This window comes from Chenopodium quinoa, unplaced genomic scaffold (genome assembly GCF_001683475.1).
Source record: "Chenopodium quinoa cultivar QQ74 unplaced genomic scaffold, ASM168347v1, whole genome shotgun sequence".
In the NCBI taxonomy this organism is placed as follows: domain Eukaryota; kingdom Viridiplantae; phylum Streptophyta; class Magnoliopsida; order Caryophyllales; family Amaranthaceae; genus Chenopodium; species Chenopodium quinoa.
The window spans coordinates 648,149-666,304 of record NW_018742720.1 but is presented as its reverse complement, the minus strand read 5'-3'; the positions used below and the strand labels follow the sequence as shown (position 1 = coordinate 666,304).

Here is an 18,156-nt window from a genome sequence, read left to right as displayed (position 1 = left end):
TCGAAAATTGACAAGTTTAGATACTAGGTCTGATCAAGTTGAGTCTGTCCCAACCTAACCCAACTTTGGGCAGGTTTTGGACAGTTTTTTCAACTCGAAATCGAGTTGGTCAGCCCGACCCAATTTTTTACAAACTTCGGACAGGCTGATTGGGAAATTCACATCGATTACAAATTAGGCTTTGATTTTCGGATAATTTTACCCAGCGCTAGATAATCATGGAGGCTAAAATAAACTCATATCAGGATTCAATTCAAAGAGAAAAAGAGCTAACTTACAATTGCCCAATAGGCTAACATTCTCCAACAACAGACTATAACAAGCACTAACAGATGTAACATCCTCTAAAGGAGAAAAAGCTCTTCTAGCAATACCATCATTAGTACACTACCAGCAAATATAAACAAGAGTTTTGATTATTTATGAACTTCAAAAGCTAATAACAAATAGGAAGTGAGCCTCTTGCCCATTTGAAGAGACCGGGCTGATCTATATATCGAACAAACTACTCATCCTCCCAAATGAAGTCGAGATTTGAGAACCTAGAGGCCTGCAAGGTGCACAACAACAAGAGTATAAATACATAAATAATGACTAGATTTTGCAAATAAGATTCAAGAACATCTTAAGACCAAAGAAAAGATGTGACTAGGTGTTAGGAAAAGTAGAAAGATACAACCGCATATAGGAAATTATTTACTTTATAGTAAACAAAAATCAAACGATTACCCATGTTGAGAAATGAGTGTGCAGAAAGATAAAGATGTACACGGTATGACCATAGCCAATGTTCACAGATTTACTCGAAGGAGTTTCATTATTTGTGAGATATATAAAGGAGTACGGGTTTAGAACAAAAATAGCTGGTCAAGCCCCCCCCCCCCCCCTTCTCTCTCTCTCTCTCTCTTACAAAACACCATGTCAAAAACTCAAATAAACTCCATAAACACTTCAGAAAAGGGAAGTGAGTGACGAAAATACATTTACACCATGATGTCTAATCCACAACAATAGATACTAACACACAAGTTTTTCTCCAACATACCATTACAACCTACAATTACAAGCTGACAGTCTGTCATGCCATATCTGTATAGATCTTTCCGTATTCAAGTCCAACAATCCTCTTCTCGAGATGAATAGATGGTAGTCTAAAGGCCTCCTATTTGTCCCAAATTATTTGTAACTTGCATTCATACTAAATCTTTGATGACTAATATACAGAAGATAAACATTCACCAGATTACAATAAGATATCGTTACATACGTATCAAAAACTCTTTACTAATGTTACAAATATTTCTTTCAATATTAAAGGCCAATATTCATTTTCAGAAATAGAAAGTACAATAGAAGCAATAGGCAGTATAATTAACAAGTATCCAACTAATATTGGTAAAATACATTACCCATGACTTTACGAGTAAGTGTTATCAGAATTGGGGGAGGCGCTACGTCTATGTATCCTACATTCCCATTCATAAACAATGATTCACTCACCTAGAGGTAATTTCCAAATCAAGCAAGATAAATGCACATGGAATGGAAAAATTCAGCTAACCAGCAAAAGAATTATTTCTCATACTAAGGTGGCAGTGTGGCAGAGAGTCAGCCCAGTCAGGTATCAAGACATTCTAATCAATCGAAATTGCCTAGAAGCAACAAGTGATTAATAGGCAGCTGTAGCTAAAATGGCATTTTGGCTACTAACACTGCGCCTATGGAATCAGCAGTTCATCGCCAAATGAAGGTATCCTTCCTCAGCATAAGTCATACAAGATCAATTAGTTTGCTACTACTCAACCAATGCAAAATGGTTACCCAGATTTCAGACTCTTTGTGTGCTAGATCAATATGCTCAATTAAAGTAACTATGCTCTTGACAAAGGCCAAGTTCAGACCTTCAAGGTACAAATAACAAAGGTCATCTCCATTAAAGTGGCTACTTAAAAAAGTATGTAATAGTCCACACATGCCCTTTTATCCTCTGAAACTCTACAAAGAAAATAATGAGATGAAGTAACAAGGGGATATTATAAAGCATTATTGTAAAGTACCAAAACAAATGGATAAATCAAGTCTCACCAACAAATGAAGAGAAATTGTAAGATTTGACTTACTTAAGTACATTTAAAGGATACATTAACTCAATAACATTAGCCAACCTAGTTACAAATAGGGGTGTACAAAAAAACCCTGACCCGAAGACCCACAAACTACCCGATGGGTAATCAGTGAATTTTTTCATTTTTACGGGTTGGGTACCCGCTTAAAAAACTTGATTTCTGTGCCAGACGTTGAGTATCTCGGGTACCCGTTAGTTACCCGTTTTATTTTTATTAATATTTTTTTCCTGGAAATACTCATAAGGGTTTTACTCTTATTTCTTTACTCTCTCTCTTCTGCCACACAAAGTCATCTTCTCACTCATCTCACTCTCAAAAACTCACTGCACCTCTCATGGCAAACCCACTTATAACTCCTTTAAATTACAAACCCACTTGTAAACTTCATTTAAAACATTCAGATCTTAATCATCTTATGAATGGTGGGCTGGAAGCCTGGAACATTCAAATCATCATCATTATCCCATGGTCCATGGAGGCTTTCTTTGACATAAACTTCATTCTATCATTTGTTTACAACAAAACTAATTTTGGTGAGTTCTTATGAAAGCTGGGCTGCTTCTATGTATACCAACCAAAATCTTTCTACAAAAATTCATAAGGTGTTCCACTCGTGATCTTACAACACCACCATACCATAAGCATCAGATCTGACGCCAATGACGATGGGAATACCTTTATTTAGCCACCTCACTTCATCCTCTGCCGCCTATTTATCACTCCATCTTTTTTCTTTACTTGCATAGACTTTTGCTTTCTGACCTGCCTGACCTTTCCTACTATTTGTCTCACCTACTTGGATATTTCACAAGCCGCCTCTTAGCTACACTTTCTATCAGCAAGACACATGCTAGGCTATTGTCATTGTTGGTAACATGGTATAAGCAGAACCCTTTCTCTTACAAATAAATAAAGAATTAGAGATGTTTAAATAACAATTTAGCTGAACAAGCTGCTGCAGGAAGCAGGAGCTGCCATTAGAATATCCATCCAAATCTCCAATGCTTGTTAGATAACCTAATTCCACCATCAGCATCAATGGGATGAACATTCCCACATAACTTCTCTTTCCCAAACCACAGGTGTCTCCTTGCACCAACAAGTAAACTTTCACTTTTTACACATACCTACCGACTATTTCAATATTTTCATTGACAGTGAGATTGGATAGCAATTAATGGAGTTCCTGTCAAAAATAAAATAAAATAAAATAAAATAAATAGAATGGGGAAGGCAATTGAGAAAAAGAAGAGGGAGGAGAGGAGATTCTATCAAAATCTTTGGATTAATTTACTTCATCAAAGAAGGAACAAATATGGATCCCTCCTCTTACCCAAAATAACATCCAAACAAAAGAAATTTGATCCCTTAATCTCTTTTCCTTTCCTTCACTTCAAATTCTCTCATCAAAAAAATCCTAAGCCAACCCAAAACGTTCTTCATACTACTCTCAACTAATGAAGGATAAAAAAAGATGAATCATTATCACTCAAACATTAATAATGGCATGATAATTGCTTGGTTGTTACTGTTGGTAGACTACTTAGGATTACTAATCCCATCGCCCACTCCCAATCCGAAACTAGAAAGGCACATAGTGTGCTTTTTTTTTAATGTTTGATTATTTTAATTATAAACATGAATTCTACAATATACTTCAAACAATTTCAACTATTTGCATCAATCCAACCATGTTTTTTTTCAAAGTATATACGCCAAAGAAATTCTCCTAAAGAGAATGTACTTTATATGGAAGCCACATACAAATGGGATGTTACTCTCGATTTAGAGAGGAAACCCTATCCCAAACACACACACCTCGGGTGCATAAAACTATGCACTCAGAGAAAGAAATTACGTTATAGCCGCCATAAATTTTTTGTATCGAAACAGGAACAGTTAAGTACTAAAGTGTGTTAACTAAGAAAAAGTGAAGGTGAGGTAATTTGACACCTAGCAACCATCATTTTCCTCATTTTGAAAACAAAACAATGGCAATATGGCATAAATTTAAGCAAATACACAAGGAAGCTTCACTTTCAGTGATAAACAAGAAGACATCAAACACCAATACCAAAGAGAACAGAAAGAGAAGTAAAAAACAAGGTGCAATCAGGTATAGAAATACAAAACATACATACTTAATTACTTATTTCGTCCCCAAATATACCTCTTTGGGATGTATATTATTAATTGCATCAGTCCTTTTTCAGTAAGCGTATTTTGTCTACTTACTCAAAAGTTGGGCTTGGACCACCCACATGACCCACCCATTTCTTGCCCTCAAAAGTTCCGCTTATTCAAACCTCCACATTATTTCCCTAAGTTGCGATTAATAAAAGACAGTCTGGGAACCATCTTCTCTAACTCAAGTACCCCTTGTCATAAAAGGGAATTGTGAGTGTGCGTGTTGTTGTTGTTGTTTTTTTTTTTTTTTTTTTTTTTTTTTTTTTTTTTTTTTTTTGGGGGGGGGGGGTGTTTAAAACTTGTGCATGTTGAATAGCCTCTCTTGGAAAAAAAGTTCTAATATGGGTACCATGTATATATGAAATAGGCTTACTCTAAAAGTTATTATACCATTCAGATATCCAGATATGAGTAGTAATGAAAAGGGGAAAAAAAGAAACACTGCCTCTGTTTCAATATATTTGCAACATTAAATTTCAATGGATACAACAAATTATTTGCAACAAATGTTCTTTCCTTTTTTACTTGTCAGTTTTTCAAACTCTCTCATTACATGCAACTTTAATTTTATATCTCCGTTTACCACCCATAAACAAATTTTACCTAGATGTTGGTGAATGTCAAACCATTGCAAATAAATTGTAGCGCAGGTAAATAAATAACAGATGACGCGTGCTCCAAAAGTTACTAAAATAATACAGTCTACAATCTTCTTCTCCCAAGACATCCCATGATAACTTAATATATTTCACCCCACACCTGGCAAAGGGGATTTATCGTCGTTGGATTTTTGTCTCTCAAGTCTCAAGCATCCTGCCCATACATAACCCACATCTGATTTTTTTTTACTCTACATTGGAGGGATTCATTAAATGAGACAGTAATAGTTATCCACATGTCAGGTAGCATTTTCCCAAACAAACAATACACTTTCTTAAGTAATATCCTTTTGGGGGCTTGACAAGTTAGTACTCTGAACCTCAATCTGGATTCTAGAAGTAAAACCAACCCTACACATCACAATTTATCATTTTGGGATGCTTAAGACATTGCAGTATACAAATATAGGATAATAGATTCATTTAAATCTTATGATGACTTCACATCTCATATTCTGCAAATATCAATTAAACCTACCAGTCTATCACTCTATCAGTCTATAAAAATATATGTTCACTCCTCACCTAGATGAATACAGCTTGCAAGTCACAACACAAACATAGATTCACAAATCAACAAAGATGCCAATAAACTTGTAATTTCTTTCTGAAAGAAAAAATGAAATTCAGAAAGAAAAGATGGAGTATGAAAAGTTGAACAAGCTTCTAAACAACCTATCCTTGAATGGAAAGTTAGAAAGGAAGCACCAACAAAGCCATATAAACCCTGTAATTTTGAGGTAGTATGATTAGTTATACTATCAAATGTATCAATATGTTTTTTTACGTTCAGTTCTTTCTTTGACTTATATGTTTTTTTTACGTTCAGTTCTTTCTTTAATTTACCTTCTCAGAAAGAAAAAAAAAAAATCTGTAGATTTCTAAAAGAACCTTTCATAATTAATTGTTAAGGAAAAACTAAGATTCTTTTGTTTAACCTAGCGATATGAAATTAAATTTTCATAAACTATCAAGGAATTATTGACTTAGTTTCCAGTTATTCTCCTTACAAGTTTAACAAAGTGGTTCATAAACAATATAAATCACCAATTTCACTGTCAATCTCAGTTTGGATCTGTAGCGATCCACAATTCATCTTGATCAAACCCAATTTTGAATCCACTCTCATATGAACATTTTTTGGCAACCTTGGGTAAGAAGCTGAAGGAATCAGTCACCGAAAGTACCACAGAGTACACATTATAAACAGAACTCAATGCCTCCACCAAATAAAGGAAAATTGCGATTTTTGCGAAGTATCTTACAAGGTGATCAGCTTATCACACATAATTTTTCAAGACTCACCTACTAGCTAGTTTCAAATTTCTTGCAAGCAATATGTACATGCAGACTATAAACACTAAAATAAATCATCACAAAATTGAAAAGAAACAAGTAATTAAAAGATGATATGTCTACCATGTAAGGAAGAGAGCCACTTTACCAGTAATTTAATCCTCATCTATCTCGACAGGTTGCACAGGGGCCAGAGGCCCCTTCACACCTCCATTAGTTTCACCAAGAAGTTCACGGGCAGCTTTCTGCAAGAATTCCTCTGCAGCCTCTCGCACAGATTTCATGTCACTTATCGGAGTTTTCCTCTTCTTCTGAATATTCCTCTCGGAGTACTTCATTCTGCCTTCCTCACCCTTACTGATGGCCCTCATTCTTTTTCTCTGCTCTACAAAATCAAAGAAGACCATATAATCAAATTTCGTATGAAATGTTAAAGAAAACATTATTATCGATGAAGCTACGAGACAGGTCACCTACCAGCGGTAAGATCAGGCAAAGAGTGTCCAATAAAGCGTGTTGCTGCTTGGGTGTTCACTGTAGTGCTAGGTCGCAAGGGTGCTTCAATATAAGAGGAAAACAAAATAGCATTATTAATCATTAAGTGTAACTACGTAAGCTATCGACAAAACAATAATAAGAAACGTTACGAATATCCAGCATTGACTTTCCAACATAAAACCAATGCTGCCTACCAACACTTAAATCAGCAGTCAATACCTTTACTTTTATCCACAAAGCGCTCAAGTTTTTCTTGATACCGGCTCAACCTATCCTAAATAAGTAACCAAAACAAAGAATCAAAAAGTGTAAAAGCTGAATAGCTTAGAGCAAATAACTACAGATTTTGCACATCTACCAGAGTAGTATATTCATAAATCATAATTTACAATGTTATTTCGACAAAATCACTGAGACTGGACAAAGGCATCAAAATTGAAGGGAACAAAAAAAAAAGAAAAGCAACCAACAAGAATTCATCAAGTTAAACACTAATAAATGCTTTATTGACATCATGCAAAGTATAAAAAACTTATTAACACATAAAAAGTGATAGTACACAGCAAACTTATTCATCCAAATCACCACAAAAATATATACTACCTCCGTTTTATATTATTTGCAACGATTTGACATTAAGTAGAGAGGAAAATGTTTAATCGTTGCAAATAATATGAAACGGCGGTATCACTTGTATAGTTGTATATACTTATACTGATGTACATACCAATATCATCAAATGCGCAAAGTCAGCATTAATTCACAACCAATAAAAATAAAATAAAAATAGTAAAATAAAGGAACACTTACAATTTCTCCTTTAATTGGGTGGTGATCAGGGTAAACCCCACTGCACCTCAACCTCACTGTATTAAAAAAAGAACACAAAGAAATTTGTTAATTATATATAAAAACAAGAAGAAATTAACCAAAAAAAAAAGGGAAATTTGAGGAATTTTCATTACCAGAAAGAAGAACAGAAGTTAGTTTGGCAAGCAAAAGTAGGGATTGAGCTCGCTCCAATGGTGGTAATTGAGAAAGAACTTCAGGGTCAGAAGTAAGAGAGAGAAACTCATCAAAATTTGATTGAAGTTCATCAATGTTAGCCAATGTTGTTCTTACTCCTTCCATTACTTTTTCTGGGATTATATTGCTGCTACTGCTGCTAATTTTATTATCTTCAGCCTCCATTGTTGATTTCTGGTAGGAAAAAAACTAGGGTTTGAAGAAAAGGGAAGAGGGTTTTTCGATTAAAGGATAAAGATTGGATTTTTCTGTGAAAATTTGATGTTTTTTGCACAAAATTTTGAGCCGTTTTTAGGGGTTTTCAAGGGTTGAAATGATTTTAATGGCGGCAGAGGTATTTATAATTAAGGTTGAAAGATTAATTTCAGGCATAATATTACATCATATATTCATATTTATACGTCAGCTTTCAACCTGAATTTGTTACGGATTACAAAGGACAAACTAACCTATGGATTGGAATATTGGATTTCGAAAGTCTACTTGTAATTTAGGGCAATGATGCAAATTTGTAAGGTAATGTCTTAATTTGTCTTTTGGAATATTGTAAGGTAATAATCCAAATTCTATTGTAAACTCAAGTTAAGTGAAATTGTGTGATTGTGTTACATTATTTTGATTTTTTTATCACTCGTTTATATATGTTTGATGCTCAATTAGTGAAATAGTCAAGTGTTTAGATTTGATTTACTCGCAATGGCAGCGCTTTTATGGTTGAATTTGCTAGTAATAAGTGTAACAGTTTAGCTTGTTAGATCTCTATGTTTGTTGTGCTGGTTTGATATTGATTTCATTTACTTTATAAGCTTGAATTGTACTATCAATTATTTATTTTTATTTTTTTGAATAGATTTGTATCAATTATTAATGCCAATTGTATCAAGATGTTGTTTTAGGGTGATATAATTTACAAGAGAGCAAACTAGCAAAGTCCGCTTAACTTATACTTCGTAATATCTTACCTTCAAACTAATTTTTTTCCATCATGCATGGACTTGAGACTATAGTGGCAAGGTGCACACATCGATTAGAGTTGAACATATAATTATTAGGGCATGGTCAACCCAAAGGGTAGGGGTGACCATGCCATTGAAGCTATCATTGAACTTGAGATTTTCGATGAGGGTGTTGACAATTGTGGAAATTGGGGAAAAGCGGAGGAAGCTTCAATGAAAGATGGAGGGAAGAAGATGGATCTATTTTTTGGGTAGGTTTGTACAAACACCGTTTGTAATATTTTGTCTTACGTGTTCGAATATATAGGTCATCAACGTGAAAGTACTTTGCTACCCCTTTTAATAACATGAGAATTTTTTTAATTTTTTTTTAACCCTTGATATATATTATATTAATCAATCATAAAGATAAAGCTAGTAAATCAACACAAAAAAAGTATATTAAGCCGTATAAATCTATGGTCAAATGTGTTCTTTTTAAATCTTATATGGAGTCTAAAACTTTATTAAAAAAAAACACATAAGCCAAAAAAAAACACACACACAAAACAAATAAAATTTGAGAATGAGTGCACAACACAAAATTCACACCATGAATGCACGATGCACCATTTTCCTTGTTGATTAGTTCATTCACAAAATGGACCCCACAACCAAACATGTCACAAAAGGGCATTTTAGTAAAAGCACAACCAAATGTAGTTGCTTTGATAAAATAACATTACCAGCACCAGGCGACCATACAAATCTCACACCACAAAGAATACAAGTGTACAACATTCAAAGCTTTGCCCCTATTTTTTTATGGCCCCCTTCAAACCAGGAAGATAACAAGTCATGCATTTTTGGCAACCATCCATAAAAATACAACTTTTCCCCATTTTATCTTCTACCTTCTTTTTTCTTTTTCCTTTATTTTTTTTTATTTTTATTTTTGTAATTTCCAAGTCCACCATATTATATCTACCTATTTTACAAAATTAGGGGAAAATTGAAAGAAGAAAATGTTGGAAGCAGGGGAAAAAGAAAAAAAAAAAAAAAAAAAGAAAGAAGGGATTTTTATGGAAAGGGGTGGAAAAATCATGGCTTTCTTCTAATGTCCTCCAAACAAAGATAGAAAGAAAGCATTATTTTGTATTCTCTCTCCTCTCTCTGTCAAAGATGAAAACTTTAATGCCAGAAATACCCTTTGTTTCAGGGATTTTTTCCATCAAAGTTTTCCATGTTCATAACAAACCACCAACTCTCATTTCCAATTCCAAAATTCCTTGTTTTGTGAGGATGATGAGGTGAGAGGTGAGGTGGGGGCCCTTTTTGGGGTTTTCACATCTCTTGCCATTCAATGTTCCACAGAAAGTGAAGAAACTTCAGCCTTCTTGCCTGCCTTATTACTATCCCTTTTCACGCTAACCCTTCCTCTTTCTCTCTCATCTAATACCCTCCTTTCTCTTCTATTCTTTCCTTTTCTCTCTCATTAAATCTTATCTCTCTCCTCTCTGTCTTTTTCTTCAATTTTTTAGGGTTTGTTCTGATTTGGGTTTCTTGATTTTGGGGGTTTCTGTTGATTTGGTTGGTGGGTATTTGATTCTGTAATTCTTATTAGGGTTTGTTGAATTTTGGGGATTTTGTTGATTTCTGTGGATTTGGGTTGATGGATATTTATTTTTGAGCAAAAGGGTTTGTTCTGTTTTTCTGATTAGGGTTTCTTATTTTGGGGATTTTTGTTGATTTGGGTGGATGGGTATTTGATTTTGAGCAAAAGGATCAAAAGGGTATTTTTTTAGTTTTTATTTTTTGTTTTCATGGATTCTCGTCGATCAAGTTCATCTGGTGATCAGGAGGCTATAATCAGGGTAAAGCATCAGTCTTTGTTACAAGATTACTTGGTCTTGCAAAAGGTTTGTCCTTTTTTCTGTATTATGTTCTAATTTTGCTTGGATTATGTGATTTTCTTGATTATTTTTCTTTCTGATTTTGTGGAGTTTATATTAGTATGATTATGTGGTTAATTTTGATCTGTGTTGAAACTTACAAATTAATTGCATTCGGATTGATTTAAATTTGTTTGATCACAGTTGAAATTTGTTGGGTTTGGTGAAATATAAGTTGATCACAGTTGGATTTTGTAGGGTACGACACTATGTATGATACAATTTGAGTAAATTACAGTCAAATTTTAGGGGATGTGATATAATTTGGGTATGATCATAGTTGAATTTTCAAGATTTAGATTCAATTTGATTTAATTTCTGTTGAATTGTATAGGGTTTGATTTATGCTAGTTAATTGCAGTTGAATTATATATGGTTTGATTCAATATGAGTTTAACTCGGTTTATCATGCTTATAATTTGGAGGATGGTGGTAATACTTGAAAGTTGAAAGATGATGTGTTGATTTTACTTTGTTGATTATGCTTATTATTGTCTTTGGGTTTTTATGCTTAGTAAATTGTGAAATTTTGTGTGGATTTCATATCAGCAAGAATCTAGTTTTGTCAAGGAAAGTGCTGACTTATTAGTGTTGGAGTAAAGTGTGGGGATATTTATATAATCTTTGAGATTATTTAAAGATTTTCTTGGTTTTGTTGGTTTAGATGAATCAACTAACTAGTTCATTGTTTTCTTTGTATAGGAATTTGCAACAAAGAAGCGTAAGCTGAAGGAAACAAAGGAAAAGAAAGAGACCCTTTTGGATGAAGTCAGGTAATTTGTGTTAAACAAGTGCTTGTTTGGCAATCACCTTTTCTTTTTAGAAATATGTGTGGATGGTGGATAAGCAATCCTGGTAATGGTTCTCACAAATGAACGATTATACTGATGTCAGAACTACTATATGATTTTGCACTTTGTTACTTTTCCATAGACTTCCCTCACTATCAAGGTTCCCAAACTAACTATTACTATTATATTTCATTTGAATTCAGATTCCTGAGGCGGAGACGCAACCTCCTGTTGAAGATGCAATCACAAAATCCAGAACATCAGCAAGATTTTGTTCAGTCCCAAAAAACTCATACTAATAACGAAGTAGGAACAAGTGGAAGACATTCTAGTACTAGTGATCCAGCTTTGCCAAATTCACAACTGGCAATAGGTTCTATATGGAATTCGGTAAGTTTCTTGGATTTCTTTTTGGTGATCTCTCTGTGATCGGCATATTGGTCTATTGGATATGCGGCAGGATGTTTTGGGGCACATTATGATGCCTGATTTGTGCTTTCTATTGTAATGCAGGCTACTCTTGCTAAAGAGGAGGTGGGTTTTCCATCAGTGAAAGTGGGGAAGAAGCCTAAGGATTTGTTTCCTAATGGCAAAAGAGCTGAGAAAAGGAAAATTTCTTGGCAAGACCCATTAGCGTTGAAGGTTTAAGCTTATCACCGTCGCTGAGAAGTACTTACAATTTGTGCAGAGGACCTTATTTGACCTTGTATTAGTGAATCATTCTTTTCTTCTACCAGTAGTTTATTTTCTAAAAATACATGTAGAGTAAAACATGCGCCTCCATGGAGATGTTAATTTCTTGGCACCATATGTATTTGAGCTTATAAATAAAAGTATATAAAAGGAAGTTGATATGGTAAGTGGTTGCCAAATTGTATTACTACGTAGTTTGTTTGTCATGAATCTAGATCACTTCATTCATGCTTTTCTATACCTTTCAGGTTGTGATGACTACTTACCCTTTACGCTGTAGTGTTTAGCACAGCATTCTAACAGATTAATAGATCTTACAGTGTTTTCTCTTCATTTATTCTGTTTTGGTATCTACAATGTCGAGCTGCATACCCGGTTGCATAATGGTATACTGATGGTTGCATAAGCAAATGTGATGGTATGTGATCTACTCTTCACAGCATGATTTGGAATTGTGAATGATTACTGGGATTTGGAAGTGTCTTAAGGTCATTGACACTAGTAATCTCAAGTTTCACCTGTCTAGCTTTAGGTTGCAGTGGTTATGGGAAAATTTGCCCAAATTGTCTACTTGAGTTATTTTAGCTTTGTTACTGTGAAGCTTCACATTAGTAGGATCCTACGATATTTACTTGCACGGTTGCACCAACTCGGAGGCAAAGTGCCAAAGATCCCCTTTTCCCTTGCCACGACGCCCCTGATCTTTCATCCCTTACCGTACACATACTGTATGAATGAATATGATTGTAGGATCCTTTTAATGACGACATCATACCTAAAAGAGGAGAATGATCAAGTGCAGAATATAATGCTCAATTGTTTCAGATTCGGGTGTTTCAGATGGTTGAGTAATGTATGCACACCCAAATATTGACAGTGCCGGAGGTAACCTGTGTCATTAAATGGGTCTGTCTTGGCTATCATTCGATAAACAAGTGCGTTCACTTGAACCTGTATCATACACCATACCTCTGTCCCTGACTATGGAATCATGGTATGGATTACTAGGCTAGTAATTATAAGTGGTATCTCAACAAATAGCAAGAAGATTAATTTCTAACCAACTGCATTTCTTTTGATTACTTCTTATTAACTAGTTAGAAGTGTCAATTGCCGTGAAATGGAAGCATATTTTCGTGGCCAAAGGTAAACCTTTGCTAAATTCTACATAACATTTAAAAAAAAAAAAAAAAAAAAAAAAAAAAAAAAAAAAAAAAAAAAAAAAAAAAAAAAAAAAAAAGAGCAAATGTACTGAGAAGATAAATCTAACAACCTTAGATTAGCCTTTTGTGCTATTTAGTTCACCAATTCACCAGCTTTCAATTGTCAGATCAAATTTTGTTCTCATATAGCTCAACATTCTACTGCTGCATCTTGGGAGCCTTGCTCACCTTCTACTGCTTCCTTCGGCACATTTGACACAACTATGAGACCACCGCCAATCTCTCGTAGTAATTTCATGTGTTTACTACTCTTTCTGTGATTAGCCATTGTTGCTTCATCGTAAGTTCCTTCATTGCACATCTTGCAGTGCCATAACTTCACAGGTTTCCCATTCATCTCCTGACTATAACCACTTTTCTTCAATTCTTCTGTCTCTGCTTTATCCCTATCTTTTCCGATCTTTACAGTGTTCAGTGTGTTGACTATTTCTTGCTCACTTGCTTGGCTTTTGCCTGGCTTCATACTTTCATTAGTTACTTCTTCATTATTGAGGCCCTCCTCGCTCTCCAAGCTCTTTTCTCTGAAAACTGAATCAGAATCCCCATTACCATCCTCTTGATGAGCCAACCCTGCCTTAGCCTTGTGTTTTTTTCCTTTATAATGATCATTCAAGTTTTTCTCTGATGCAGCCGATACTTGGCATAATGAACAGTACCATTTGTGTATGTTCTCATTCTTTCCCTTATCTGTTTCAGTGCGCATTCCTTGACTAACTCCAAGCCTAGCCTCCTTCGCTTTGTGCTTCTTTCCTTGGAGATGACTATGTAGGAGTATTTCGGAAGTAGCAGATATTTGACACAAAGAGCACTCCCATTTCTTGGTAACTTGGCTCTTCTCTTCCTCCATCGGCTGCACATTGATTTTTTCTTCCTCCATCGACTGCACTTTGGTTTTTTCTTCCTCCATTGGTTGTTCTTGGTTTTGCTCTTCCTCCTCAAACTGTGCCAAGCTTTCCAATGCTTGCTCCATAGGCTGCCTTGAATTTTCAACGGAATTATTTTCAGTGCTATTAATGCTGGCTGTGTCACCAGATTTAGTCACAGCTTCCTTTGCTTTGTGCTTCTTCCCATGTAAATGCAGATTCAACCCTCCTGCTGATGTAGCAGAAACTCCACACAAGGAGCAATTCCATTTTTTCTTCTGCAAGTCCTTACTCGCAACAGAAGCCGTCTCTTCATCACTTCCTGCTACTGATGTTTCAGCTTTCCTTTTCATGCCAGAGATGCCTGAACTAGGCATAGCCTGCAGAATGATGATAAAGAACACAAATTTGTCAAATGTCAACGACTTACACAAAATGTAAATTGATGGGGCTATGAGGAGAGAATCAAGATCAATCAATTAGCTATAACAGTAGGTAACCAAATATATGACAGCACAAATAAGATACTGCTAAACAGCAATCTATTCGCTCACCAGCCGGTCAGCCACCATAACGGAACATTAAGGACTGAAAGAAAGAGAAGTTCAGACCTATTAAACATATTAATAAACAAGAATGGCCACAAAAGTTGAGATCTTGTGCCATCCTGCTGCATAAGCATATGAATTTTGGGTTTGACATAGTAGAAGTGCATACTCGTTAACAATGAAGTACTTAATCATTATGAAACACCTCCAAAAAAAATCACTGCCAACAAAGATCATCTAAAAAGCCGTAGCTCTAGAAAATCAGTGAAATATCTCAAAAACACAAGCTTGTATACATGGGTGTTAACTTCCAATAAATAGACCACAAAATCAACATTGCCATTTGCACAAAAATGTAATTCAATAAGATTTCTTAATGCTCATGTTAAGAAATACTTCGTAAGAACTAAGAAGTCCTAACACAGCTTAATAGCTTATGATCTGACCAAGTCAACAACTCAACATGCAAGGAATTCTTGTTCAGTCTCCGGATAGAATCATTTCATCCAAAATCAAGCAATCTTTTTTAAACAACTTCCCAATATGCTTTAAGAAATCTCATTAACACCTCCCTCCCCCCCCCCCCCCCCCCCCTCGACACACACACACACACATAAACAAAACATAAAACTGCCATTGAGAATGGAAATTTATCTCGGAGATAGATTTATCGTTACATGTCAAAGTCAACAACATGCATGATGCTTACTCTACTTGCAACCCCCCCCCCCCCCCCCTTACCCCTCGAAAGGCAAGAGCTACAACATTACGACAATTCAATCCTCATAGTACTTAGCCAGAAAGAATCATATTACCACATCATATAGAAGCCAACAACAATCAACAATCAACAATGCAACAAAAACAAAGAGTACAATTGATTAACAACAACATTCCACGATTTCGAGCAACAAACAAATCAAAATTAGTCACAATGGTAACAAAATTTCACCTGACCCAACACTTGCTGTTCATTCCCACCAAAATCAGCCATAGATTTTCCTGCAAATTGAGCACCAACCAAACTTGCAACATGATCATCATTTAACACATTACTCTTAATTTGCAATGAATCATCATCAGTTCCACCAACCAAATTCATTTTCTGCCCAATTTCATCAACAGAATTCCCTACATTAAGCAAATTATTATGCAAATAAGATGATCCGCCTCGAAAACCCGAAAACCCTGATGGATAATTCATTAACATATAAGGATCAACACAATTAGAATCCCTATAAAAACGCCTCATACCCATGATTTCTTCCTCCATCATAAGCTCCATTCTAACCTCGGCTTCGAGTTTTCGACGTCGAATGATCTCAGCAGCAATGATCTCTTCCCTAATCTTCTTCTTCTCCTTATCTATCTCTAGTTCTATTGCATCCCTTAACAATGAATTCTTCCCGCCATTATCTTCTTCATTCTTCACTGGAATTTCCCCTAAAAAAACACATTATTGATAAGAAAATTATATAAAAAAAGCTTGAACTATTAAGATTTTAACAGGGGTTTAGCAAATTGTCACAAAGCTTAAATTATTTTGTTGTTGCTAATTTCTGTTTAATTTGGGGTTTAGCAAATTATCAAGAAAAGCTTAATTCTTTATGTTTTTGGGGTTTTAGCAAATTTCTGGGATTTTTTAGTTCTTAATTTAATGGGGTTAGCAAATAAATCATCAAGAACAGATAAAAAATTAAAATTTTGGGAATCTGGGTTTTTTGGGGTTTAACAAATTCAATTCAATAATTGATTTACAAAAACTAACCTGTCATTGGAAAATTATGATCAAACAAGAATGTGAGAGAAGATGAAATTGAATTGGGTTTTTTTTCCTGAGAAATTGAATTATTATGAATTAATTTGGGGGAAATGACAGAGGAAATTATTAAGGAAAGAGAAACAGAGTGAATGAGATAAACTGAGGAAGTGAAGAGTTTAATTGAGTTTTTTTTTTAGAAAGTTTAATTGAGAATTAATTGCAGTATGCACCCAATAAAATAAAATAAAATTAAAAATAAAGAATCGAATAAAGTTTAATTGTTTTTGGAATGAAATAAAAAGAATCGAATAAAATAAAATTGCAACATCCCAAAAAAAAAAAAAAAAAAAAAAAAAAAAAAAAAAAAAAACTTTTTGTATGCACCAAAAACTATGACATTTTTATCAGTTGCCTTTTGTAGTTTTGTTGTTCTCAATGCATGTATAATGTTGTGGGTCGAACACTCAAATCGTGTATTCTTTATTTCTTTAATACAGAGTACAAAGTACAAACTATTTTGAGTCTTTGACTGTTTGAGGAACTCAAATTTGCAATTCTATGTTTTGACTTTTATGGAATTAATTTAATTTACTTAATTAAACTACTTTAGCTTGAACTGAACTGCATGATTCTGATCAAAATGTAACGAAAAGGAACTAGTCATTTTTTTTTTTTGATGCAAAAAAGGAACTGATCATTAGTTGCCTCCCTAGTCCCTCAATTTTTTTTATTCTTATTTTTATTACAACACTTGTAATTTCATGCTAGTTTGAATTAAATATACTACCGAGTACTCTAGTAGTGGTTTGTTGCACATATTTTTAAGATTAAAAAAAAAAAAAAAACTTGTATACTTCACCTTATTAAGTATGTTTTAAGCCATGAAGTGGCACTATAATAACTATGGTTCGTATAATTCACCTTATTATCTGATAATTTGATTTGATCAAATCATCATTTGATTTGACTAAATATTGATCTTAATGTATGTTAACCTATAAAATGATAAAGTATGTAATAAGCTAAAAAATAATGTACGAGGGGGTGAACTTACCTCTATGTACTTCCGGGTGTATATAAATGTTGTTGACTAAATGTAGCCTAGACAGATTTCATGGAGATTTTATTTTATTTTTATTATTGTGTGATATAAGGGAGTGAGATTTTGTAATATAAAGTGGAATCCAATGAGCAATTTGATATTATTGGAGATGAACGCCTGTCTACAAGGTTTACATTGGGCGGCAGCAAAGTCCTTGAAAGCGGTAACTATATACACGGACTCAGCGTCTATGATTCTGCTACTGAGGAACTCACAGGTAAGTGATATTGGTCTTCGATGGACGGCAGACCGAATTCGACAGATGAGTACATGCTTTGATTGGTGCTGCGTCCATAAGGTTCCACGGGACTTGGTCCAGCAAGCTCATGACTTAGCTACTACATCATGCAATAGTCTTTCGTCCTTTAATAATTATATGTAATTTGCTTAAGCTTATATGTAAAAAAAAAAAAAAAAAAAGATATTACTGGATCATTTCTCAACAAGGAATTGTTCAAATTCATCTTAAACGAATAAAAAGAGTTGTGATCAATT

At 34.5% G+C, this 18,156-nt stretch overlaps 3 protein-coding genes across 5 annotated transcripts; 1 reads left to right on the top strand and 2 right to left on the bottom strand.

The window, feature by feature from the left end:
• Positions 1-226: 226 nt before the first annotated feature.
• LOC110723061 (nuclear nucleic acid-binding protein C1D-like) lies at positions 227-8,297 on the bottom strand. 2 transcript variants are annotated; one of them, XM_021902339.1, is made up of 6 exons: positions 7,732-8,292; positions 7,577-7,632; positions 6,986-7,040; positions 6,746-6,826; positions 6,417-6,653; positions 227-550 (listed from the first exon to the last, which is right to left on the bottom strand). In XM_021902339.1, the coding sequence occupies exons 1-5, from the start codon at positions 7,955-7,957 to the stop codon at positions 6,424-6,426; spliced, it is 648 nt and encodes a 215-aa protein (XP_021758031.1). In that variant the 5' UTR covers positions 7,958-8,292; the 3' UTR covers positions 227-550; positions 6,417-6,423. The 2 variants fall into 2 exon arrangements, with proteins under 2 accessions (XP_021758031.1, XP_021758032.1); XM_021902340.1 differs by lacking the exon at positions 227-550 and adding an exon at positions 895-3,312 and having other exon boundaries at positions 7,732-8,297.
• A 1,199-nt stretch (positions 8,298-9,496) lies between these two features.
• Positions 9,497-12,330, top strand: LOC110723062. The gene is made up of 4 exons (XM_021902341.1): positions 9,497-10,646; positions 11,382-11,452; positions 11,674-11,860; positions 11,984-12,330. Exons 1-4 carry the CDS (start codon positions 10,551-10,553, stop codon positions 12,116-12,118), a joined length of 489 nt encoding a protein of 162 aa, XP_021758033.1. The 5' UTR covers positions 9,497-10,550; the 3' UTR covers positions 12,119-12,330.
• Positions 12,331-12,496: 166 nt separating this feature from the next.
• On the bottom strand, positions 12,497-16,877 carry LOC110723060 (cilia- and flagella-associated protein 251-like). 2 transcript variants are annotated; one of them, XM_021902338.1, is made up of 4 exons: positions 16,566-16,876; positions 16,052-16,240; positions 15,750-15,928; positions 12,497-14,629 (listed from the first exon to the last, which is right to left on the bottom strand). In XM_021902338.1, the coding sequence occupies exons 1-4, from the start codon at positions 16,570-16,572 to the stop codon at positions 13,517-13,519; spliced, it is 1,488 nt and encodes a 495-aa protein (XP_021758030.1). In that variant the 5' UTR covers positions 16,573-16,876; the 3' UTR covers positions 12,497-13,516. The 2 variants fall into 2 exon arrangements, with proteins under 2 accessions (XP_021758030.1, XP_021758029.1); XM_021902337.1 differs by having other exon boundaries at positions 15,750-16,240; positions 16,566-16,877.
• Positions 16,878-18,156: the final 1,279 nt, after the last annotated feature.